Source organism: Orcinus orca, chromosome 13 (genome assembly GCF_937001465.1).
Source record: "Orcinus orca chromosome 13, mOrcOrc1.1, whole genome shotgun sequence".
Lineage (NCBI taxonomy): Eukaryota > Metazoa > Chordata > Mammalia > Artiodactyla > Delphinidae > Orcinus > Orcinus orca.
Window position 1 is genome coordinate 11,742,846 of NC_064571.1, and position 25,655 is coordinate 11,768,500.

At 47.9% G+C, this 25,655-nt stretch overlaps 2 protein-coding genes and 1 pseudogene across 4 annotated transcripts in view; all 3 read left to right on the plus strand.

Annotated features, from left to right (window-relative positions):
• Nucleotides 1-9,844, plus strand: part of POLR1B (RNA polymerase I subunit B) — a 29,678-nt gene extending 19,834 nt beyond the window's left edge. The window contains exons 13-16 of one of the 2 annotated variants that reach the window (XR_007470816.1): nucleotides 1,547-1,743; nucleotides 2,159-2,412; nucleotides 3,246-7,018; nucleotides 7,884-9,844. Coding sequence is in view for 1 of the 2 variants with exons in the window: in XM_004276759.3 (XP_004276807.1) it covers nucleotides 1,547-1,743; nucleotides 2,159-2,412; nucleotides 3,246-4,128 (1,334 nt within the window). In the remaining variant the exon portion in view is untranslated. Of the gene's footprint in view, nucleotides 1-1,546; nucleotides 1,744-2,158; nucleotides 2,413-3,245 lie in introns of both variants that reach the window. The other variant, XM_004276759.3, reaches the window with a different exon arrangement.
• A 4,679-nt stretch (nucleotides 9,845-14,523) lies between these two features.
• On the plus strand, nucleotides 14,524-18,644 carry CHCHD5 (coiled-coil-helix-coiled-coil-helix domain containing 5). 2 transcript variants are annotated; one of them, XM_004276763.4, is made up of 4 exons: nucleotides 14,524-14,663; nucleotides 15,794-15,934; nucleotides 16,023-16,188; nucleotides 18,473-18,644. In XM_004276763.4, coding segments are annotated over exons 1-4 (333 nt in total). In that variant the 5' UTR covers nucleotides 14,524-14,661; the 3' UTR covers nucleotides 18,497-18,644. The 2 variants fall into 2 exon arrangements, with proteins under 2 accessions (XP_004276811.1, XP_049551857.1); XM_049695900.1 differs by lacking the exon at nucleotides 14,524-14,663 and adding an exon at nucleotides 14,697-14,895.
• Nucleotides 18,645-18,783: 139 nt separating this feature from the next.
• Nucleotides 18,784-24,188, plus strand: LOC117195399 (axin interactor, dorsalization-associated protein-like; annotated as a pseudogene).
• Nucleotides 24,189-25,655: the final 1,467 nt, after the last annotated feature.

Sequence of the window (25,655 nt, forward strand, 5' to 3'; positions counted from 1 at the left end):
AGGTATTTTTAAATCATTGTCTGCCAATTCCAACATTTGGGTCATCTCAGGATCAGTCTCCATTGATTGCATATTTCTGGAGTCCTGGGCACGTTTTCCTGTTTCTTTGTATGTCTAATAACATTGGATTGGATTGTGGACAGAAAATACGTTGTAAAGACTAGATTCTATTCTGTTCCTTGGAAGAGGGCTGGTTTTTAGATGCTGGAAGTCAGCTGAACAGCTGTTGAAGTGCACTCTTTAGCCTTAGGTAGGCTGCCCATGTCTGTCCCACCGCACATAGTGCTGGACGGAGTCCACCGAAGATTTGGACTCAGTTTATATGCAGAATGTGAGGCTCTCCCTTTATGGTTCTCTCCTTTCTGAAATTTCCCCCCTTACGTTTCCAGTTGCTGTCGTGCTCTGAACTCTGTTCCTTGATTCTTCAAGCCAATAAGACTGTGGGTTTCTGAGCTTTAGCCGCTACACTGACTGAGCCATCCGGTAAAAAATTGAACAAGAAACAAGACATTAAAAACTGAAAAAACTGGAAATTCACTCTGAAGTTGCTTTTGTCCAAATGTTAATCCCTCTCTAATTTCTATTTTTTATTACATTTCAGTGCTTTCAGGTAGTGTGTATATGTATGTAGTTGATTTTCTTTTCTGGATTTTATACTTACATGTTGGGGGTGATATTGTAGGAATATCTCTCTATATACTGGAAACTAGAAGTCTCCCTTTTTAAAAAAATTCCCCTGTGTATGTATGTATTTATTTTAGCTTTTAAAATCATTTTGGGGTTTTTTGGGGGGTTTTTTGCGGTATGCGGGCCTCTCACTGCCGGGGCCCCTCCCGTTGCGGAGCACAGGCTCCGGACGCGCAGGCTCAGCGGCCATGGCTCACGGGCCCAGCCGCTCCGCGGCATGTGGCATCCTCCCGGACCGGGGCACGAACCCGTGTCCCCTGCATCAGCAGGCGGACTCTCAACCACTGCGCCACCAGGGAAGCCCTAAAATCATTTTGTCTTGAATTGATTCTCTGTACTGTAAGGTAGTAGTACAAAGAAGCGTCTTACCTGCCCCCTGTACCTACCTCACTATGCACAATTTACAAATACCAACATCTTACTGTGTGTGTGTGTGTGTGTGTGTGCGCGCGCGCGAAAGTAATCTACTTAGATAGTAGTTACTGTCACTCCATCTCTCCCCCCAGTAGTAGTAATATCCTGTAGTTTGTATATATCCTTTACATCCCCTTTTTATGCTTTTATTACATGTGTATCCATAAACTAGGTCTAGAATTGGGATGTGTGGCAAATGTACATGAATGCATCATATTAAACGTCATTCTGTACTTTTTCTCATTCAGCATTGTTTTCATGGGTCCTGTTGATACACACTTGTCTGCTTCATTTTCACCCCAAGTATTAGTCTGTAGTAAACATAACCAGCATGATTAATTTCTTTATTCATTCCCCTATGATGAATATTTAGTTTCCAATTTTATATGTCACCTTTATAATCAAGGAGGAAAAAACGAAATACTAATTTTTTTTCCCTTCGTAGGTAAGCAGACTATGGGCTTTCCACTCCTCACTTTTCAAGACCGGTCAGATAATAAACTGTATCGTCTTCAGACTCCACAAAGCCCTTTAGTGCGACCATACATGTATGATTATTATGACATGGATAACTATCCAATTGGGACAAATGCCATTGTTGCTGTTATTTCTTACACTGGCTATGATATGGAAGATGCCATGGTAAGTTCTACCAGGAGACGTAGTTGCATCCTTTTTCGTTTTTAACTTCTTTGTTTACCATCAGGTCACTGAAGGAGGATTTCTTGTGTGCCCAAGTGCCTAGTATTTGGTGCATGGCTATGCTGTTAAATAGTTAATTCCTGGTCTAAGTTAAAAGTGGCAAGCCTTGAGGGATATCACTGAATATTCATATGCATAGAGCCTGCCTATTTGAGTGCATAGTACGAGTAGATGTCGAATGAATGTAGTCTTGGAAATATCTACCTTTATTGTGTCTGGATTTTAATAGCATAGGTGATTTAGGAAATGTGGATAGTTTTAAAATCAAATGCCTAAACCAGTTGTAATTCTAACCGGGTTTATTTTGAAAACTCTCATTTGGTCTCAGTCTCTTAATGATTCTTTGACTTCACAGATTGTGAATAAGGCTTCTTGGGAACGAGGCTTTGCCCATGGAAGTGTCTACAAGTCCGAGTGTATAGATCTGTCTGAAAAAATCAAACAAGGAGATGATAGTCTGGTCTTTGGAGTCAAACCTGGTGACCCACGGATTCTGCAGAAGTTGGATGATGACGGATTGCCATTTATTGGAGCACAACTGCAGTATGGAGATCCATATTACAGCTACGTAAACCTCAACACCGGGGAAAGCTTTGTGATGTACTATAAGTAAGTTCGCATAACCAGTGCTGTGTTTTTTGTTTGTTTTTTGTTTTTTCGGTACACGGGCCTCTCACTGCTGTGGCCTCTCCCGTTGCGGAGCACAGGCTCCGGACGCACAGGCTCAGCAGCCATGGCTCACGGGCCCAGCCGCTCTGCGGCATGTGGGATCTTCCTGGACCGGGGCATGAACCCTGCGTCAGCAGGTGGACTCTCAACCACTGCGCCACCAGGGAAGCCCACCAGTGCTGTTTCTTAAAGGCTGTTTCTGAGTGAAATTGCTGGAGGTCAATGCAAGTTATTTTTCAACAGGAGAATTTTTGGAGAAAATATAAGCGGTAGCTTAGTTATTAACTGAATGGACATTTCTTAAATGAGACAAAGTTCTGTGGTCTGTTGTACTGCCTTTGTTTTTCTACTTTTCTTGTCAGTCTACTACAATTGATCAGCTAATCTGTGATTTATTTTAAAACTATATTATTCAAACTTGAGCATCTCTCTTGGACATGTTGTTAGTAATGTTTCCCAGCTAAAATGTTGAGTTCATTATACCTCTTAATAAAAATAAAATTTTTAAGCTTATTTTACAGCTGTAAAATTGGTTTCAGTAGTAGGTCTTCAGCTGCCTTTCTTGCTAGTATTCTTTCAGATGAACACAGTTCTCTAGTGAACATAATCAGTAGCCCTATTCATAAATACTTTTAGGGATACCAGCTCTATCTGTATTGGAGAATAGAGGTGAGAATAAGTTCTGCAAATATCCTTTATGAAGCGCTAACTATATCAGTAAAACTTAGTATCTCTATACATTTTGACATTTTGTCTGGTTTATTTTTTCCTAGGAGTAAAGAAAATTGTATTGTGGATAACATCAAAGTGTGCAGTAATGACACTGGAAATGGCAAATTCAAGTGTGTTTGCATCACGATGAGAGTCCCTCGGAACCCAACTATCGGGGATAAATTTGCCAGTCGTCATGGGCAGAAGGGCATCTTGAGCAGACTGTGGCCAGTTGAGGACATGCCATTCACTGAGAGCGGGATGGTTCCAGACATTCTGTTCAATCCTCACGGTTTTCCATCCCGCATGACCATCGGTATGTTGATTGAGAGTATGGCAGGGAAGTCTGCAGCTTTACATGGTCTCTGCCATGATGCTACGCCCTTCATCTTCTCAGAGGAGAACTCGGCCCTGGAGTACTTTGGTGAGATGTTGAAGGCTGCTGGCTACAACTACTATGGCACTGAGAGGTTGTATAGTGGCATCAGTGGGCTAGAGCTGGATGCAGACATCTTCATAGGTGTGGTTTATTACCAACGCTTACGCCACATGGTCTCAGACAAATTCCAAGTTAGGACAACAGGAGCCAGAGACAAAGTCACTAACCAGCCTATCGGGGGAAGAAACGTCCAGGGTGGGATCCGTTTTGGGGAGATGGAGCGGGACGCCCTTTTAGCTCATGGTACATCTTTTCTCCTTCACGACCGGCTCTTCAACTGCTCGGATCGGTCTGTAGCCCACGTGTGTGTGAAGTGTGGTAGTTTGCTCTCCCCGCTGTTGGAGAAGCCACCCCCATCGTGGTCCACCATGCGCAACAGGAAGTACAACTGTACTCTGTGTAACCGCAGTGACACCATCGACACTGTTTCCGTGCCTTACGTCTTTCGGTATTTTGTAGCTGAACTGGCAGCTATGAACATCAAAGTGAAACTGGATATCGTTTAACTTGACGCTGGCCTTTTGGGTCAAGATTGCTATCAGATTAAAACAAAATGTAACTTTGGTTCATTGAAGCTGTTAATAGTTACTCGAGTTTTTCAAGGTTAAGAGTGCTCAACCAAGACCTGGCAACTAAGAATGCAGAGTTTCTGAGTTGCTCTGGTATAATAACTGCTGAAGATGACTTTCAGTGTATTTGTTGCTCTTTAAAAGTGATACACTGAAAAATAGAAGGATATTCAGGGGAAAGTCTTTCCACCCCCAGGTTCTTCATATCCTGCTTTCAGCAGGCGGTGACAGTCAAACATTTATTTTGATGTAGAGCAGAGCAGCCCAATAGAAATAAACAGTGTAAGCCATATATATGTAATTTTGTATTTTCTTAAAGTAAAAACAAAGGTAGAAAAATTTTTAGCAGCTTTTTTGAGGTGTAATGGTTATACCAAAAACTGCACATATTTAATGTATATAATTTGGTGCGTTTGAACATATGCACACACTTGTGAATGACCACAATCATGGTAATAAGTGTCACCTCCAAAGGGTTCCTTGTGCTCCTGGGGGTGGTTGGTTTTGTTTTGTTTCTTGGTGTTTTTACGGTAAGAACACTGAACTTGATCTCTACCCTATGGACTATGGATAGAACACAGATGAATATATCGCCCCATAAAAAACAGTTGTTCAGAAGATCGATATGTGTCTCTAGAAACTGGGTCTTGGTGTAACAAAAAATAATGTATTTATTGAAGGAAAGAGCAATAAAACTGAATGGTGTGTGTAACATGTTTATGAGTGAATGGCTGCTAAAACACATAGAAAAATACAACTCAAGACTGAATTCTATATGTGACTAGAACAAAAATGTATCTAAAAAGAGCTATACTCAACACGGAATGATATGAAGTATATCTATGAATGGACAGTTTATATAAAACAAAATTATCTACTCAAAGGAAATACCTGAACATAAGAACGAATGACATTTTTTAGAATAAACTATTGTAGAATGGGAAAAACTATACACACAATTATATGCTGTGTATCTCTATGAATGGAATGTTGGCAGAACAATAATATATTAACATAAGACATTTCCATATACATAATTGAATTATACTTTTATATCTCCCTGAATGAAGAGTTTATGAATCTAAATGAATGTAACTCCTGAAAGGATTTATACGCAAAAGAGAATGATGCAAAATATATCTATACATGGAACGTTGGTAGAAAACAGAAACAAGAGGAGGTGTCTACAGAGAGAAAACGCCTATTACAATGCGTATTGTGGGTCCCTGGAATAAAATGTGGTTAGAATGGAAAGGAATATATCCACTCAGAGAAAAGCGGTGTACACAACACTGAATGATAGGTTACTTATCTCTGCACTGAATGTTGGTATAACAACAACGAGTGTATCTGATGAGAATGAGTGATGTGTTTTTATCTATAAATGAAGTGTTTGTGAACACAAATGATGTATCTGGAGTATGAGAATATAAGCAATTGTACCTATTAAAAGGAAGGATTTTGAAATGAGCCTGAAAGGTTTTCCCCTGTGAATGGATTGCTGGCAGAACACATGGGTGTCTGCTGAGACAGACTGCCATATGCGGCACTGATGATTTGTATCTGTAAATGGAGTGTTGGTGAACCCAGATGAATGTATTTGCTCAAGTAAGAATGGTATATACAAGATCTGTGCGTGCGTGTGAAATTCATGTGTAAATATATATAGGTATATAATCTCAATAAATAGGAGAACAAGCAAAAAATCTACTTAAAGGAAAAATATACTCAAAAGATTGAATTAATGTTATGCAACTCTATGAAAAGCGGAGAAAAGTACCTTCAATGGGAAGACAGAGCTAAATGTAAAACTGAATAAGTTACTTATAACCATGAATGAAGTGTTGCATAATTAAAGAATTTATTATGAGTACCTTAAATGAAAGAAGTAAATACACAATTGAATGACAGATTTTGGTTCCTGGCAGTACGCGTCCCTGGGTCCTGCTAGAAGTCAGACCTCCAGGCCCAGCCCACTTGGAGACAAAGACAAATCTATTGGGTAGCTTCACAGCACTCAGTCCCTCTGGCAGTCAGGATACTAATGAGAAGCCACTTGTGACTCCTTCCCATCTGTCTTGTGGTAAAAGAGGCCACATCACAGGACTGCAGTGTGTCTACTAGCCGAGGAGGGCCAAGGACTGCTGGCGACCACCAGAAGCTGGAAACAGGCCTGGAACAGATTCTCCCCGTCTCCCGGAGGAATCAACCTGCCAGCACCTTGATTCTGCACTTTGGCCTGAACTGTGAGAGAACATGTTTCTGCCTACCTAGTTTGTGGTAGACTGTTCAACAACCTCAGGAAACTTCCACAGCCGAAGCTCAGTGCCTGGTGGGGCACACCGTTGAATAGCATGGGCTCTAACTGTGACATTTAGGTCCCTCCATTGGGATCAGTGAGGGGGAGGTGAAGGGGCCCAGACTGGCTGTCAGAGAACCAAACCACCTAATTAACCCTTCCCATGCTTCCTTTTTCCTTCCCACGAGGTGCCAAGTTCTGTTTGAAATATCAAATGCACTTTAAAGGCTAAGCAGGGGGAATTCCCTGGCGGTCCAGTGGTTAGGACTCTGCACTTTCACCAGCAAGGGCCCAGGTTCAATCCCTGGTTAGGGAACTAAGACCTTGCAAGCCTTGCAGCACGGCCAAAAACAAGAAAAAAAAATGCCCTGCATCTGTGACCGGTTTCTGTGCGCCTCCTTTGGCCTCCTTTTGGCCCACAGCTCTGGAGGACCTGGAGGAAGGAGTAGGGCACTGGGACCCATTCATCAGCTGCTGCTTATGAAACTGCACCTCTTCTAAGCCTCGCACCCCGTGAACCTGCAGCGGGTAAAGAAGGCTCGGGCAGTGCTGAGGAGGGGGCCAGGCCCACGGGAGCCCCAGCAGCCCAGTGCACGAGGAAAGGAGTTGCACTGGGTGGGCGGCGGAGGTCTTGTCTAAGACTGGTCCCCAGGAGGGAGCTGCTCCCCTGCTCCTAGGGAGCAGAAGAGTCTGAGTCCGCCCTCATGAGGGCACCGCGTCCTCCTCACCTGCAGCGTGCCTGCCATCACTCAGGAAGGCTGTTTCGGTAGCTTCTCTAGGACACAGCCACAGCTTCCACCTCTTCCCCAAAACCTCCTCTGCCCGGCACCTTAATACAGGCCTGAGAGCACAGCAGGAACCTGCAGGTATACCCTCCTCCAGGCCTCCCGGCCCTGCCTAGACTGGCAAACGGCTGGAATCCAGAAGCTGGAGTCGAGGATGGAGTTTTTTTTGGTCTGCGTTGGCTCTTCGTTGCGGCAACCGGGATCTTTTTGTTGCGGCGCTCGGGCTTCTCTCTAGTGGCGTGCGGGCTCCAGGGTGCGTAGGCTCTATAGTCTGCGGCACGCGGGCTCTAGTTGATGTGTGTGGGCTCTGTAGTTGCAGCGCACGGGCTCTCTAGTTGTGGCACGCAGGCTCAGCAGTTGCGGCGCGCAGGCTTAGTTGCCCCGCGGCATGTGGGATCTTAGTTCCCTGACCAGGAATCGAACCCACGTCCCCTGTATTGGAAGGTGGATTCTTTACGAATGGACCACCAGGGAAGTCCCCACTGAGGATAGAATTTATCACAGTTCCGATTTTAAACTAAAGGGCCTACGATGGAGAAAAGGGGGCAAGAGACCCCCTCAGAGTATGTGGTTTCCTCTAACAATTTCCTGTGCCACTCTTTCCACAGGAGGGGAGGCCCTGAAGTTCTACGTCACTGAGAAAAGGTGGAAGGTGGCTGGCAGGGTGTATCCGCTCACCGCTGTCCTCACACCGGGAGACTTTACGTGTGCGGGGCTCCTCAGGAGTTGCCTCCCCTCCAGCATGCCCTACAACCTAAGATCAGGAGTGTGGAGCTTCCAGAAAAGACAGAAGGAAGCCCAAGGGTTGAGGGTGGTGGGTGAAGCCACCTGAGAGGAGAGGAGCCCGTGGGGCCAAGAGACCCTCTCCTGGTCCACAGAGCCTTCTCGTAACACCCCGTCAGGAAACCACCTGTACGCCCAGGCACCATCACAGGCTGCCTCACAGCCCCTTCAAGGGATCAAGGGTCAGCACTCACTTTGCTGCCAGGTCGGAGATCATCTGGTCAAAGTCATGTCTGTGCTGCCATCCGTGACGGCCCTCAGTCTGGCCAGGGATCGAAGCCCTGAACTAAAACTCTCTCTGAGTCAGTCTACAAGTGCATCCTCCCATCATACAACCCTGCCCCTCACCAGCTCTGACACGCGCTCCCTGGAAGGCGCTATGTCTTCCTGTGTCTAGCTGATTTCACCGAGCAAACACTGCATGATCTACTTGATATGTGGAATCTAAACAAGTAAAACTTCCCTGGTGGCGCAGTGGTTACGAATCCGCCTGCCAATGCAGGGGACGTGGGTTCAAGCCCTGGTCCTAGAGGATCCCACATGCCGCGGAGCAACTAAGCCCGCGCGCCACAACTGCTGAAGCCCGTGTGCCCAGAGCCTGTGCTTCGCAACAAGAGAGGCCACTGCAGTCAGAGGCCCGCGCACCGCAATGAAGAGTGGCCCCCACTCGCTGCAACTAAAGAAAGCTGGTGCACAGCAACGAAGACCCAACGCAGCCAAAAATAAATGGATAAATAAATTAATAAAAACAAACTCTGCGGAGCTAAAACATAATTTAAATAAATAAAATTAAAAAGTCAAACTCATGGAGCAGAGTAGCCAGGCCCAGGGAGTGGGGGAAATGGGGAGATGTTGGTCAAAGGGCACAAACTCAGTTATAGGATGAGTAAGTCCTAGAGACCTAATGTACAGCATGGTGACCACAGTTAGCAATAATGTATGATGTACCTGAAATCTGCTAAGAGAGTGGATCTCAAATGTTCTCATCACACACACACAATGGTAACTATGTGAGGTTGATAGGGATAGAGAAGGATAATTAAATGGTTAGTTTAGAAATCCCACTAGGGGATTAAAGAAAGGGAATTTTAAGAGTCTGGGAGACTCTTGTAAGCTAATGACACTCAAGAAAAGGATCCAGTAATCTAGCAACAATCTACTCTACCTTGAAGGAACACCAGGCACACTCAAGCCACAAACCCTGACAGCTAGGACACAAGACAATAGGGAACTCCCTGGCGGTCCAGTGGTTAGGGCTCTGCACTTTCACCGCTGAGGGCCCGGGGTTCAATCCCTGGTCGGGGAGCTAAGATCCCACAAGCCATGTGGCGTGGCCAAAAAAACAACCCAAAACCCACAAGACTATAGATATGGGGTCTATGTCTTGTTACATGAAATCGGGGAGTTAGTGGTCCTCGAAAAGTATCATTTCTGCATGTAGCCAAGACAGGACTTTGTATAGGTGAAAGGGTGAAGAAACTAGGTGAAAGGGGACATTATACCGAAACCTGAGATGAATTACCATATTTTAGTATATGTCACCACCCTAATATACATAGGATTTAAATAGCACCATGACGGTCTCAGACCATATAGGGTTAAAGGAGGGACTAATGATGTAAGCCTTGATGTCTACCCAAGAATGAGGAAAAAGGTGGTCTTCGCCCCTCCCCATTTTCTTTGATTATAAAAATGGAGCCCTCTTTGCTCTTGCGGCTGCGCCTTGCCTGCCCGCTTGTCTCTCTCACAACTGTCCTATGCTAATAAACTCACTCTTTGAATGCCACTTTACCTCACGCTGAATTCTTTCTGCATCAAAACAAAAGAACCTGGGGCTTCCCTGGTGGCGCAGTGGTTGAGAGTCCGCTTGCCAATGCAGGGGACACGGGTTCGTGCCCCGGTCCGGGAGGATCCCACATGCCGCGGAGCGGCTGGGCCCGTGAGCCATGGCCGCTGAGCCTGCGCGTCCGGAGCCTGTGCTCCGCAACGGGAAAGGCCACAGCAATGAGAGGCCCACGTACCGCAAAAAAAAAAAAAAAAAACTTATCTGCCCTTTGGCCTCCCCTCTCCCCACCGCACTGTGCATTGTGCATCTGCATTATGCATTGACCAAACCTCCCCCCTCAGCAGAAATACCTACTCAACCATAAACAGCAACACTCTCCTAGCATAAATAAGACAACTCCTTAAAAAATTACATTCCTTCTTGATCTTATAAAGGGTCACACGACCCACTGTGATGGTGCTCAAATCTGGAATTATGTAAACTGTCAATATTAAATCCTTTAATGTACAGCCCTCTGCCTCAAAAAACTTATATAAACTGTGTCTTGACTTCTAAAGGGTGGAACAGTTCTCAGAACTTTCTGAGATGCTCCTCCCAGGTTATTATCCTCAAATTTGGCTCGAATAAAAATTTCCAGGGACTTCCCTGGTGGCACAGTGGGTAAGACTCCATGCTCCCAATGCAGGGGGCCTGGGTTCGATACCTGGTCAGGGAACTAGATCCCTCCTGCATGCCACAACTAAGAGTTCACATGCCACAACTAAGGAGCCCGTCTGCCGCAACTAAGACCTGGCACAACCTAAATAAATATTTTTTAAAAATAAAATAAAAATTTCCAATTCTCTTTTAGATCAACTGATCAGTTTTTGGTCAACAGTGAATAACTGGATCTCATGTTACTGTCAACAAAAAATTAATCAGTGGTCAATCTAAGACATGGAAAATGTTACTCAAGCCAACCTGAGGGTTATAACCCAGGAGACAGTCTTTCAGGAAGTTCTGAGGACTGTTCTTCTTGTTAGAGGTCAAGGCACAGTTATATAAGTTTTTGAGACAAAGGCTTATACATCAAAGTAACATATTGACAGTTAACACAGTCCAACAAGGAGAGTAGTGGGTCACCGCGATTGCTTACAGGATTGAGAAAGGAATGTTATCTCCTAGGAGTTACTCTGCTGGTGCCAGGAGGAAATCGCTTTTTTTTTTCTCTTTGTCAAGTAGGCATTTCTGTATCCTCTTAGGGGATCTAGTTGATGTATAATGCAGATGCCCAATGCACAATAAAAGGGAGGGAGTAGTGGCTCAAATGGGCAGAGAGAGAATTTTGTTTTCCTTTTTCTATTTTGAGAATTTTATGTTTAAATATTTTCTTGTACTGCCTTAAAAACAATTTTATTTCATCATTATCCTCATGCAATCCTATGAGCACACTGTTTCATTCATTCCACTATTACTCTGCCAGGCCCCATGCTGTGGGGTAGCCAGCAGTGACCATGATACAGATACAAAGTCCCTTCTCTCATGGGCTTCACAGGGCTTTGAAGTAGGCAGAAAATAAGCCAACAAATATATACAATAATAATTGTAAAAAGTAATAAACAGAACCAAAATTAAAACAGTCAGGAGGTCAGAAGGGGGCGCACTCACACCCTAACACATAACTGAACCCAACAGGAAGAGATTCCTCTTCTTCCCTAGCAAGAGCTCAGCCAATGAGACTGTCAGGACTTAGCCAATAAAAAGCCGCTAAACTTCAAACTCCCAATCCCTCCAATGGACTCTGTTTACTACGGTCCTCCCAATTTCCTTTTCTCCTCTTTAAAGGAGCTCTCCTCTCCCTGCTGTGCTGGGACTTGCACCTGGCTTGCTATGGTTGCAGACCTGTTAACTGTATTTCTTTACTGATCTCGAATAAACCCACTTTTGCTGGAGAAATAACTGGCAGCCTATTTGTTTTAGGTCAACATAACAAACTCTGATAAGGCTAGAAAGTACAAAGTGCTCCGTACCAGGTGCTTTGCATGTCATCTATGTTTCTACTCACAAGGAAATCCTGAAACATCTGTTACAAGGAAACTGAAACACAGAGAGAAGTACTCTGTCCGAGATCTCAGGTTCAAACCCAGATCTGCTTCACTCCAAACCCTAGGGTCACTTGGGTCCCCCTTTCCTTTGATTCCTAAAGAGGAAGTTAGTTACACTCTTGAGCCACAGGCCAAAAGGCAACTAGAAGTTTGGAGGCATGAGTGTCAGACGTTTGAAACCCTTCCCTGGAGGAAGCATATTACCTGGACTTTGGGATAAGACTCAGGGGGAGGCATGGGACAGGTTAAGATTTCACTCTCCCAGGAAGGGAAAACCTGAGAATTTAGTCTACATTTGAAGCCAAAGAGAAGAGATGCTGACGCTGTTCCCTTCCTCTCTTCCAGGCTCCATGCCAAAACGCTCACATATACTATATCTTGTGAAGAATTTCACTGTTATCATCCCCATTTTACAGATGAGCACACTTGCAACCAAGGAGGACCCTTTGGGGCCCTCCCAGAACACACTTCCTCCCCATGTCCTCTGCCTACCTTCTGTCTGTAGAAAAACTTTAGCCTCCTGGGTCTTCCCCGAGTTCCAAAGAGGAAATTTAATCAGAGAAGTGAGAAAACGCAGAAAGGAAAACCGTCAAACAAGACAAAATAATAATAGTTTAGCCATTAAACAAAGTCAAGGCCCTTTAGTTCCTCCTCAGGGGCTACAGATAATATTCTGAGCCGTGTCCTTTGAGCTGTTTTGCACATACTGAAACCCTCACCAGATGGAGGCACGTAGACCCCAGACTGGTTGGAACCAGAAAGTTGATGATACTAACTCCCACCAACCAATGAGAAGAATGTCTAGAGCTGATCACACACCTCACAACCCCGCTCCCTCACCCTTTTTTTTTTTTTTTTTCCGGTACACGGCCTTCTCACTGTTGTGGCCTCTCCCGTTGCGGAGCACAGGCTCGGGACGCGCAGGCCCAGCGGCCACGGCTCACGGGCCCAGCCGCTCTGCAGCATGTGGGATCCTCCCGGACCGGGGCACGAACCCGTGTCCCCTGCATCGGCAGGCAGACTCTCAACCACTGCGCCACCAGGGAAGCCCCCTCACCCTGTCTTTAAAAACCTCTCCCTGGGAACTCTCTGGCAGTCCAGTTGTTAGGACTTGGAGCTTTCAGTGCCCTGGGCCCGGGTTCAATCGCTGGTCAGGGAACTAAGATCCCTCAAGCTGTGTGTCGTGGCCAAAACAAACAAATAAAAAAAATAAAAGAATGACAGAGCCGTTGCAGGTATGACAAAAACTGGCTAGAACCGATTAGGCCCAAGATGGAGGAAGATTCAACTCCCAGAAGACCTTGAACCTCATTATACACTAACATATGCAAATGACATGCCCACAGGTGCCAGGACAGTTCTGAGGCTGACCACAGGAGGCCAAAAAGTGGGCAGGGACCCAATTCCTGGAAATCCCCGCCCCTTCCCCTAAGTAGTTAGAATACTCCTCCCACTTGCCTAAGAAGTTACCCAGCCCATAAAAACTAACCACCCCATATTTCCGGGCCACTCTCCCCTTTTGAGATGGATTGCATTCTGCTTACAGAGTGTATTTCTCTAAATAAATCCACTTCTTTCCTATCACTTTGTGTCTCATTGAATTCTTTCGGCAACCAGACAGAAAAAACCTGAGCTTCTGTAAGTCCTGATACCAGGTGTGCGAGCTCAATGAAAAGACAGTGAGTTAGAGTCCCAGCCCCTGGATTCCAGTCCCATCTGAGCTGTGCTGTTTCAGTTCGGTAACATACTGAGACTCCAAGCAATTGTCACGTGCTCACAAATGGCTCTTGTTCTTCTAAGCCACTATGATTAACTACATTTTACGTTCATTTTGGCTCACCCTGGGTCTGGAAAAAGCTCTGCACACAAGACAGCAGGCCTGGCGCTCAGTTCTCTGACCAAGGGATACTCACACGGAGCCTCATACCTGAAGACGGACGAGGAGGCGGAAACGTTGTCATATGATGAAGAATTACAGAGAACTAACTTCCCCAATGTGGCAGGGAGCCAAGACTAAAACTCACGTCCGCCTTGGCTTCATAATTTATGCCAAGGGGTAGGGGACACGGTCTGGGTAACCCAGGCTGAGTAGACGAGAGGTCCAGGCCTCCTTCTCCTGCTCCCGGGGTGGCCTCCTTCTCCTGCTCCCGGGGTGACCCCCTTCCCGCCCGCTCAGCCTCACGCACAACCAGCGTCCCCAGAGGCTAGTGAGCGCACGCGCAGAGCAGAAGATGCAGAGGAGCATCAGGTATCAGGTTCCGTGTCCGGGCACCCAGCAGCCCGCAGCACGTTGAGGGGTCGCAGCAGCGGCAGCCGCTGGCCACCAGCTCCAGTAAGGCGGCTAAAGGCGCGTGCGGCTGCGGCCAAATACAGGAGCGGCGCACACCGGCGCCGCACTCGCGTTAGAGCGGAGGTACCGCGATTCTTCCCAGTACTTCCGGTGAATTCCCGGTGCCGCCACGGCCAGCCGGAAATTGAAGGGCACAAAGTACCGAGCCGGCTGGGGCCGGAAAGTGGCTACGCAAGGCTCCACCATTAGAGGTCGGGGCCGGAAGGACAAGTAGGGCGCTGCCATGACAGGTTGGGCCTAAAGGGAACTGGGCTGCCTGTCTGCTCTGCGACCGGGAAAATACGAGGCAAGGAGGGCTGGGCTGGGCGCCGCCATGACAACCTGATACCGGAAAAGGCGGGGCTATCCTCCCTCATTGATCCTCCTCCGGCATCGGCCTCAGGATGTGAGTAGCGGGACCCCCTACCCCGTACTGCCCCCGTATTCTTCCTCTTCCCCAGTGATCTGGACTTAGGCCAGGACACCGGGAAGAAGGATTGGCCACTCTGTTCCCTGGAGATCCCGAGCCTTAGGATTCAGCGCTGTCCTTCACGAGCCTCAGTTCGGCGCGTTTCAGGCCCCGCCCTCTGAGCGTTTAGGCTCCGCCCCTCTTTCGGGTGATAACGGAGGACTTTCAGGTCCAGTCTCTCAACACCCCAAGCCTTGCCCCCCAAAACACCAGGTCTCGTCCCTCACCCTGCAACCCTACGACTCCAGACTTCTCCCAGGACCTCTAGGACTCTTAGAGCCGTCCTTTTAGAGCTCCAGGTTCCTCCCCCTGGATCATCTGACTTTACCTTTTGGAACTTCCGGGTCTGTCGAGTATCTCAGATCTCACCTATAGGGCCCACAGACTTGTTCTTAGACACCACTGATCTCACGCTGGAGTTCCAGACCTTGTTCCCAAGAACTTGAAGAGCCTATTTGTAGGACCCTCCAGATTTACCCTAGAGCCCCAGCCTCACCCAGGGCTTCCAGATCATGCCCCTAGGACCCTGAGACCCACCCCAGGACCCCCAAACCTGCCCCAGGGCCTCAAGTCTCCCTTTCAGTACCCCTGTTTTCAGGTCTCATCTCTAAGACCCTTTGGTCAAGAGACCCTTCCCCAGGACCCAAGACCTCAACCCTTGGACCTCTAACCCTCACTTTTAGGGCCTTTGAACTCATTTAGGGCTCCCAGGTTCTCTCGGAAAACTCTAGGTGTTACTTCTAAGGCCTTAAGCCTTCTCTTCATGATTCCCAAGCCTAAACTGGGGGATGCCCAGACTCCCAGACCCTTCTTCCAGGACCTCCACAGCCTGCCTTGGAATAATTAGACCTTTTTTTCAGGACCTCCACTATCTCCCCAGAAGCTTCCAGCCTGCTCCACAGCCCCCAAGGCTCATGCCTTACCTCTCTACCTCCCTGGCCCTATCCCAGGACCCTTCATACTCTGAGATTTGCCCAAGACCCCATGGGGTGCCACCCCAGACTCAGATCAGAATTCCCTTTCTTGCCTACTGCCTGGAATTATCCTCAGACTGTCACGTCCCACAGGCAGGCGGCCCTGGAGATCACTGCTCGCTACTGTGGCCGGGAGCTGGAGCAGTATGGCCAGTGTGTGGCAGCCAAGCCTGAGTCATGGCAACGAGACTGTCACCACCTTAAGATGAGCATTGCTCAGTGCACGTCCGCCCAGTGAGTGTGGGCAAGTACGGGGCAGGTGGAGGGGGGGTAGGCAGTGGGGTGGAAGTCTCCCCAGGCCTGAAATGCCCTGCCCCTGCAGCCCAGTCATCCGGCAGATCCGCCAAGCCTGTGCGGAGCCTTTTGAGGCCTTTGAGGAATGTCTTAGAAAGAACGAGGCAGCCGTGGGCAACTGTGCAGAACATGTGCGCCGCTTCCTGCAGTGTGCTGAGCAGGTGCAGCCGACACACACCTCCTCTACCGCAGAGGTAAGACAGCAGCTCAGCACTGCATCCCACCCCTTCATCTTCGTAGCTGCTCAAAGTAACGACCTTGGAGTCAGCCTCAGCCCCACACAGACCTTTACCATGCATCCCGCTTCCAGAACATCAGCACGTGTTCCCCTCTTACCATTCCATAGTCCCTGCTTTAGTCCAGCCATCTCCTCCCCGCCTCCACAACCAAGGTACTTGCCCCAGCCTTCTCCCTGGTCTCCCTGAATCCCCTCTTACCTTGCCTCCATGCGGTGGCCAGAGAGAACATTTAGGAACTGAAAACTAGTCACATTACACCTTTGCTTAAAGCTTTTTGGTGACTTCTCATCCACACTGAGAACAAAATCCCAGGTTCCTGCTGCTTCTCTGTGTTCTTCCCCAGGCTGACCTGATCCACCTCCTCCCTTACCCACTCTCCCTTTCTCGTCCTCATTGCCTCTCAGCTGTATGGGCAATGGGGGTAAGGATGGGGCAAAAAATTCTTACCTGTTTTTAATGTATACAGTACCTAAACAGATATACACTATATCTATGGTATTAAAGTGTCATGGATGGGTTCAATTTTTTTAAAAATGTCTAAAAAGACTCCTTGGGGGGCAATAATTTTTTTTAAAAAAAGGTTGAGAAATGCTGGTTTAGATGTTTACTGTCTCTCCCACTGGCCTGCAAGCTCCAAAGGCAAAAGTCACATCTTTCACCAGCTCCCTCTCAAGCCCCTCCCATTTGCCCCTTCTCGGTTCCTGGGGCCCCATCTTCTCTGTTCGCACCCAGAAGAGAAGCCTTCTCTTGGACCTCCATGCTGTCAGTCTTACCTCATTCAGTCCATTCTCTGTGAAGGTCCCAGAGTGATCCCAAAGGAACTCTGACTGTGTACTGCTTCACAGCTCGCATTGACCAGGCCGGGTCTACACCCCGGCACAGCCTCTGGGGCCCTGCAGGACATGGCCTCTGGCCCTGCCTCTACCCGACATCCACCTCAAGCTCTGTGTTTCCTGCCCCAGTGAACATGCAGCTACTCGAATGCCAGTCTCTCCTGCTGCCAGGCTTTTATCTCACTTTTCCTCTGCCTGGACTGCCCTTCCCATTCCATCTGGCTAATTCGTATCCCAGCTTCGATGTCATCTCCCCCAGAAAATCCCGTCATGGCCCGTCTCCATCCTCCCAAGATCCCTGAGCTCCCTCCACTATGGCTTATACTTTACTGCCTTGTGGCTGCTTCCCTCCCATCGCCTGTTTCAGAGGAGTTCTTGCCTAAAGACTGGGGAAATGCCCTTCTACCAGGCCCTGTAGACATTGGGTTTTGTTTTTTTTTAATAAGGCACAGATAAGTGAAAGGTTCAGGTTCCAAGAGCAGACACCAGTGAGATGGACTTTTAATTCTTTTCAGAAAATATTCAGTAATGATTGCATACTGTTCACGCTAGTTTATTAATTATATTTTGGTGATACTTCTTTCAAGTTTTTTGAGCATCTGAGCAAAGACCCCACCTTTCTATCTTAGGGCCAGTTGCTCCGTCCCTCCCGGAATGAGCAACCAAGGCTCTCCCTGGTCTTCCTGGGGTCAGCCCTGCCCTGCCCCCCTGCTACTCTCTGTCTCCCCGCTGGTAGCCAAAGGAGCTTTTAAAAACGGAAATGGGGTCACATCTGTCCCCTTTAAAGCCTGTGGCTTTCCAGCGCACTCAGAGTCATTAACCCCGCTCCCCGGTCCCCCTGACTGCCCTCCCCTTCCCGGTAATGGCACCCCAGCTGCAGCTTTCCCTCTCCGATTGGGGGCAGTGAAATTCAGGCCTCCTCTCTTCTCTGGTCTCCAAAATAGCAAACACACAGGCTCATCTCGTAAAACACGGCATAAAGACATGTCACGTTAGCGCGGCTGACGGCGTGAAGTGCTGCTTGTACCTCCCGCTCCACACACCTCTGCCCTTCACCCCGATGCAGTTTTCTTCATAGGATTTACCCGCTGACACGTTTTTGTTCATTTGTTGTCTGTCCCTCCCTGGAGTCAGAGATGTGTGTCTGCTGCATCCACTGCTGGGTCTCTAGTACCTGTCACAGTGCTGGGCACACAGCAGGTGCTGTGTAAACCCAGCAGAATGCTGCCTTCCCTGCTCCCAGTGATGGCTCGCTGCACCCGAGGGCATCACCTGACACCCTCTCCCTCCAGGCTGTGAGCTCGGCAAGGGCAGCCTCTGCCGTGTCTACCTGATCTCGCCAGCAGTGGTCCCAGGGCCAGGCCCACAGAGGTGCTAGCAGATGTTGATGCGGCTTTTTTCTGCAGGCACAGCCACTTCCTGCCTCCTGAGGACCCTTCAGACCGCAGGAGAACTGGACATGAGCGACTGCGCTTGATGCCTCCACCCCTGAAGCATGGCCAGGTGGAGTCCTGAGGGCTGTGGACATGGGCCTGGCTTCCCTGGACATCAAGGCTCACAATAAATAAAGACTCTACAGGCTTTGGCTCCTGCCTTCAGCGCCTGCGGGCCCTGTTCCCCAGCTTCACCTAGTGCGCCAAGGAGGGGCCTGGGGCCTGGGGCAAGCTGCTCTGTCTGTTCACCAGGGTTAAGGCGACCCCTCTTCCCCCTCAGCTCTGCCAACATCCATTTCCTGTCTCCTGCCACACGGATACAGAGAAGGGCTCCTTCTCACCTTAACTGTAGCATTTACAAGTCTTCATTGAGTGTTTCCTTGAGGCTTAGGGGGCAATAAATAACACATCTCCTTCCCTCCTGAGTTCAGAGCCAGTTGAGCAATAGACATGGGCATGAGGCAATGCAGGTGAAAACACTGGCTTTTGTATGGAAAACAGCTGCATTGACGGATGTGGCTTGGAGTTTGCTGCACTGGACTTCTCTGTCTTGGTTTGCATCCTTCCAGAGTCCAACCCGGAGGATTTGAGTGCAGGTAGTATCTGGGGGCATGATTTCAGGAATACTCATAGGGAAGTGGAGAGGTGTGACAGAGACGAAGGCAGCCAATAAAAGGTGCATCATCAAGCCGGTCACTGCTGTGGGCAGCTGAGGCTCAGTCCCACCTGGGACTTCTGGGAGGCGGCACAGAACATACCTCAGTTCCCCCATCCCAGGGGCAAGGAAGTTGGGGTGTATGTACACCAACTCCCCATCTGACATTGAGGGATGTTTTCATGGGCATTGACTACCCTACGCGTGGCCGAGTGCCCTCCTGCCACCAAGAGAGGGCCCTGAGCAGAGAGCAGTGGGAAGTCACGTGAGCAGCATTCAGCACACAGGAGAGGGTGCTGAGTGGATCGGGTAGGTACCAGCAGTGGCTGCTGCAGCTTCTTAATGTTTCTCTGCAGGATTACAGGCTCCGTGGGCACAGCTGGTTGATCGTCTTCCTGCAGGGGAGGCCCTAAGGTGCAGAGGGTAGACAGGCAAGTATGCAGAGAGCGAGCCCAGAGCCTGCACCCAGCTTCACCATTCAGATAAGTTGCTGTTCCCTGGAGCGTAATCCAGACTTACAGAAACTGGAAGTGACTGGTCAGTGCTGACCGGACTGGCCATTTGAAATCTAAGCCTTGTGCTCTGGCTTGGAAAAATGAGCTGGGAGCCTCTCCTGGGGATTTGACACCTAAAACAAAGGAACTTGTTGGTTGGCTTCGCAGCCAGGGCGGGAGTCCTATGCAGTCAGGGTTGCAGGGGCCCTTGGATGCCATGTGGCCCGAACAAGAAAACCCAGGTTATGGAGAGAGGGTTGTGATCAGTTCCTGTGGTCCCTGAAAGGGCTGCTTGGGTCCTGGTGGCTTTCTGTTCCCAGCTCCAGTTTCCTTGGGCTGTGGATTGAGCCCTCAGATTTCTGTGTATGTTTTCAGCCAACCTGTCTTTACTTGAGTAAGCTAGGGTGGGGTTCTCTCCATGTGACTGAAAGAAGTGATAAGAGCAGACAAAATGGAGGTGGAGACTACGTTTTAGAACATCCCTAACAGGCCTCTCTTCCACTAGGCTACACCCGCTTCCTTACATGGTGGGTCTCAGGGGTCCACGAGAGCAAAAATGGAAACAAAGTCACCGCGTTCACCACATTCTACTAGTTGAAGTAAGTCATGAGGCCAACCCAGATTACAGGCCCTGGAGACACTGCCTCTTTCTTGGCGGGGAAGGGACTCCACCCCTTGATGGCGTTTGCCTGCAAAGAATTTTTGCCCATATTTACCCATAAAAACTTCATAGTTTCTATTCTTGCATCTGTTTGGGTAAAATGTATTTTTCTAAGAATTTTTCACATGATCTGAATTTTTAAATGGCCATCAATTTGTTCTTAATATCCTCATGTTATCTTAAGGGCTGTCAAACCTGTGACAAAGGCCCCTTTTTCATTTCTCTCTTTTCTTCTTTTGGCCGAGCCATGTGGTTTGTGGGATCTTGGTTCCCACCTGGGCCCTCGGCAGTGAGGGTGTGGAGTCCTAACCACTGGACCGCCAGGGAATTCCCCCCATTTTCATTTCTGACATTGGTTATTTGTGTCCTCTTCCTTTTTTTCTTGATGAGTCTTGATAGGAGTTTATCAGTATTATTAGTCTTTTCACAGAATCTGCTTTTGGCTTTGTTGGTGCTCTCTAGTTCATATATTTATTTTTAATTTAAATCTCTTCTTTATTATTACCTTCTTTCCTTGGATTTAATTTTCTGTTTTCTACCTTTTGGAATGTTTAGCTCACTGATTTTCAGCCTTTTCCCTTTTCTAATATATGCACTGTTTCCCCAAAGCATGGCTATTTTGCTTTTTTCATTGATCTCAGATTATTTAGACGTTTAAAATTGTATTTTTAAATTCCTAAACATATGGGGATTTTTCTAGTTATCTTGCCTAATTGCAATTGGGCTGAGAACATATTTTATGTGATTTCAGTCTTTGGAAATCTGTTTCGACTTTCTGGCTTGGCACATGGTCAGTTGTTGTTCATGTGCCGTATGTGCTTGAATGCTTGGCTCGTGACGCATCATCGTAGCTTGGATTCCCCCACAAACAGACTTTGAGACAAGGGTTTGGGAGATGATCCCAGAAAGCACTGGTAGAGCTGTGGGAAGTGAGGCAGGGAAGGGAAGGCAGCACATCAGAGGTGCATTTTCAAGCAAGGTATCACTGTGGGCAGCAGCTTCCTTCTCTGGGCAACTCTGGGAAGCAGTGGAAATAGGCTTCCCACTCTCGGCGTGAGGGCACTTGTACACCCTTCATTTGGTTGAGGGCTACTTAAGGGGATGGGTTTTTTGTTTTTTGTGGGGTCTTTTGGTTTTTTTAGTTTGGCCTGCGGGATTTTGGTTCCCTGGCCAGGGGTCGAACCCGTGCCCCCTGCAGTGGAAGCGCAGAGTGTTAACCACTGGACCGCCAGGGGAGTCCCGAGGGGATGGACTTTTAATTCGCTGCCCCTTCCCGCTGGCCACACACATCAGGCAGAGTGGGCTCTGGTGGAGAGGGATCTCTCCAGCAAAGGTCAGCCGCCTCGCCTGATTCACCCTCTGGGTTCACGTCTGTGGCCGCCACCTGTGGCCACAGCTGCCATTGCTCCCGTCTGTCATGGCTGCCTCAGCAGCAGCCAACGTCATCCTGACCACCTTCGCTGCCTGTCACTGCTGATGCCACCACCACATCCCACCATAGCCACCGTTGATGGAGGTATTGAAATGACAAGAATGCCTTCAAAATGCTTGACTCCGTTCGCAAAGAATGGCTGCATTCAACCCAGGAGGCCAGTGAGAAGTGGTGGGCGTGAAGGCGGGGGGAAGCCCTGGGAAGTGTGTGGGGAGGGACGGACGGCAGTGTTGGGGGGACGCGTGTGCACGCTGAAGGGGCTGAGTGAGCGGATAACGCTCAGGGTTCTGAGGAGGCAGAGTTCCAGTCAAGGCTTCAGAACCGCAGAGTTCGGCTCGGGCGGCAGATGGGCTTGGGCGGCTCCTTGGTGGGTGGTGGCGGTGGCCTGGCGGTTCCTCCTGGCCCTGTTAATGTCGGGGCCAGGCCCGGGGAGGATGGCGCCCTAGAGCCCAGCCTCGCTGGGGTAGGGGCGGGAGGGGACGCGGTGGGGACCGGCCATGTCGGAGGTGACCCGAAGTCTGCCGCAGCGCTGGGGTGCCAGCTTTGGGAGAGGCTCCGACTTCGACTCTTGGGGCCAGCTGGTGGAGGCGATAGAGGAGCATCAGATATTAGCAAGACACCTACAAAAAGAGGCCCAAGCTCAGCACAGCGATTCTGAATTCACCGAAGAACAAAAGAAAACCATAGGCAAATGGCGACATGCTTGGAATTACGAAGTGCAGCTTCACAGCCCACACGGTCCCAAGAAGAATTTAAACTGGAGGATCTGAAGAAGCTAGAACCAATCCTAAAAAATGTTCTTACATATAATAAATTCCCATTTGATGTTCAGCCTGTCCCCTTAAGAAGAGTTTTAGCACCTGGTGAAGAAGAGAATTTGGAATTTGAAGAAGAGGGTGGTGCTAGAGCAGGGTCTCCTGATGCCTTTCCTGCTAAGAGTTCCCCGTACTTTATTACCAAGGTTGCCATCAGAACCAGGAGTGACGTTACTCATCATCAGAATTGAGAAAATTGGCCTGAAAGATGCTGGGCAATGCATTGATCCCTATATCACGGTTAGCGTAAAAGTTCTGAATGGCATGGATTTAACTCCTGTGCAAGAGACTCCAGTGGCTTCAAGAGAAGAAGATATGTATGTTCATTGTAATGTGGACGTGGAGCTCCAGAAGCATGTTGAAAAATTAACCAAAGGTGCAGCTATTTTCTTTGAATTCAAACACTATAAGCCCCAAAAAAAGGTTTACCAGCACCAAGTGTTTTGCTTTCATGGACGAGGATGAAATTAAACCTGGGCCAATTGTAATAGAACTATACAAGAAACCCACTGACTTTAAAAGAAAGAAATTGCAATTGCTGACCAAGAAACCACTTTATCTTCATCTGCATCAAACTTTGCGCAAGGAATGATCGTGACATGAATACCCTGGAACTTCTGTGAATCTTACCACTCAGTAGAAACCATCCTAGCTCTGTGTAGCCTATTCACCCTTCAACAGGCAGGAAGCAAGCCATACCCAGGCCAGCAGGCCAGAGCGAGTCCATTACACAGCTGTAGCCCAGAATTCAAAGTCCAGCACGTCACTGATGGAAAAGACTCCTTTGGATACAGGCTTATTGTAGATCTTGAAACGTTTTCTATTAATTGTGCAATGAATAGCCTCTTTTCTAATGGGCCACTACTCCTGCCCTGCTTCCTGGAACGACACTGTTGTGGGTGGAATGTGCTCACCTGCACACTCAATACAGCAATAAGAGTGTGCTGGAGTTTACACACCTGTCCACTTCCGCTCCAATATGCTCTTCGGTTTTTCGAGTTAATGTCAAACTTTGGGTTAATGTGGGTAGGATAGTATGAAACTGTCTTTGAGAGGAATTGGACCAATTATGCTGCCCAAGGTCAGTCTGGAAATTTATAGGCTGCTCCTCGGAGACGGCCTTGATTCACCCTGATCTCATGGTTCTCCTGCTTAGAAATAGTGTGTCTTGGCCAAATCAGCATCCCATATGGGCGTGTTCACAGGTTGTAGCTGTGATTTTTCCAGATGACCAGATCGTTTTTCTGAAAGATCATTTTTTTGTTTGTTTTGTTTTGTTTTTTTTGCGGTACGCGGGCCTTTCACTGTTGTGGCCTCTCCTGTTGCGGAGCACAGGCTCCGGACACGCAGGCTCAGCGGCCATGGCTCACGGGCCCAGCCGCTCCGCGGCATGTGGGATCTTCCCGGACCGGGGCATGAACCCGTGTCCCCTGCATCAGCAGGCGGACTCTCAACCACTGCACCACCAGGGAAGCCCCTGAAAGAGCATATTTTTAGTCATGTTGATTAGCTTCTTTCTACATCACATCGTTACTCTTTCTGATAGTGATTCTGGGGTTAATGATGGAGTAATTACAAATTCTTGGTGGGTTTATAATGTCTTCTAAATCATGTAATCTAAAAATAATTTTATTTTTAGATTGTTAGTCAGATGCTAACAAGATACTGCAGGAATAACTGCTGTTTTTCTGACAACTGATTGTGAAACCTTAAAACCTGCCTACCTCTTCTTATAGTGGTGAGTACGCAAATCTGGAGATATTCTATTTTTTTTTATATAGGTAGATAGGATTGCCATTTATTTCCTATGTAGATATATTGCCATTCACATATGGAAATATGCAGGTCATGAGCTTTTTATAATTTGACTATTTACATTGTTTCAACTTGATAATGGGGCATAAATAAAACTTTCATAGTACACACGAGGTGGATACTTGATACACAGAACATTAAGATTTGGGGTGGGCATTCTGTGGGTTAGGTGTGGAGCCCACATATTTAATATTCACTATTTTAAATGACCAATGCTAGCATGAGGGGAACCACAGTGCCAGTACTTGGCCTATTTTTAAACTAGTGTAATAAGCCTGGTCATACCGTTCAGTATGTTTGCTTTTTAAAGTAAGTAACCACAGTCAAGTTCTAGCCCTTGCACTTCAAGAGATCTAGTCTCCACTTTCAGTTGTCTGTTAGGTCAGTTCTGTTTACTATGATGGATGTTAAAAAACTATATGGGCCTGAAGAATTCTCAATCAAATTCAGTCTTGCCTCTCTCTTGATTAGCTTAATTCCAAAACGATTCCATCCACAGTAGCTTGAGGGGATGAGGAATTTGCCTTAATAAATTACTTTGTTGTTCACGCAACTCTTAGACTGTGAGTTGTCAGCCCCACCCCACCCCGGCCGCTGACCCCCAGACTGTAAGCTACTCAGGGGGCAAGAACCACATGTTCGCCACATCACGTACATTTTCTGAGGTGCTTGGCAGCGCTCTGTACCCTGTGGAGTACTCGGTACCTTCTGTTTGATGTTGCTGACAAGACCTAAAACTAATCCCTTAAAAAACCTACCATTTGGGTTTCCCTGGTGGCGCAGTGGTTGAGAATCTGCCTGCCAATGCAGGGGACACGGGTTCGAGCCCTGGTCTGGGAGGATCCCACATGCCGCGGAGCAACTAGGCCCGTGAGCCACAACTACTGAGCACGCACGTCTGGAGCCTGTGCTCCACAACGGGAGAGGCCACGACAGTGAGAGGCCCGTGCACCGCGATGAAGCATGGCCCCCGCTTGCCTCAACTAGAGAAAGCCCTCGCACAGAAACGAAGACCCAACACAGCCAAAAATTAATTAATTAATTAATTTTAAAAAATAGTAGTACTTTAAAAAAAAACCTACCATTAAAATGTAGCAAAACTGGAAGAAAAAAAAAAAGCCAGTCAAAGGTGTGTGGAGGTTAGCAGGCGGGGTTCGTGAACCAGAAAGCAGAGTCTTCGAGGGTCATCATTTTCACCTTTGATGGCTGGACTGAGGATTTTGTGCTTGTCACTGAACATACTGACTTTGATGATAAAGATTATCACTATATTAATGGTAAGAA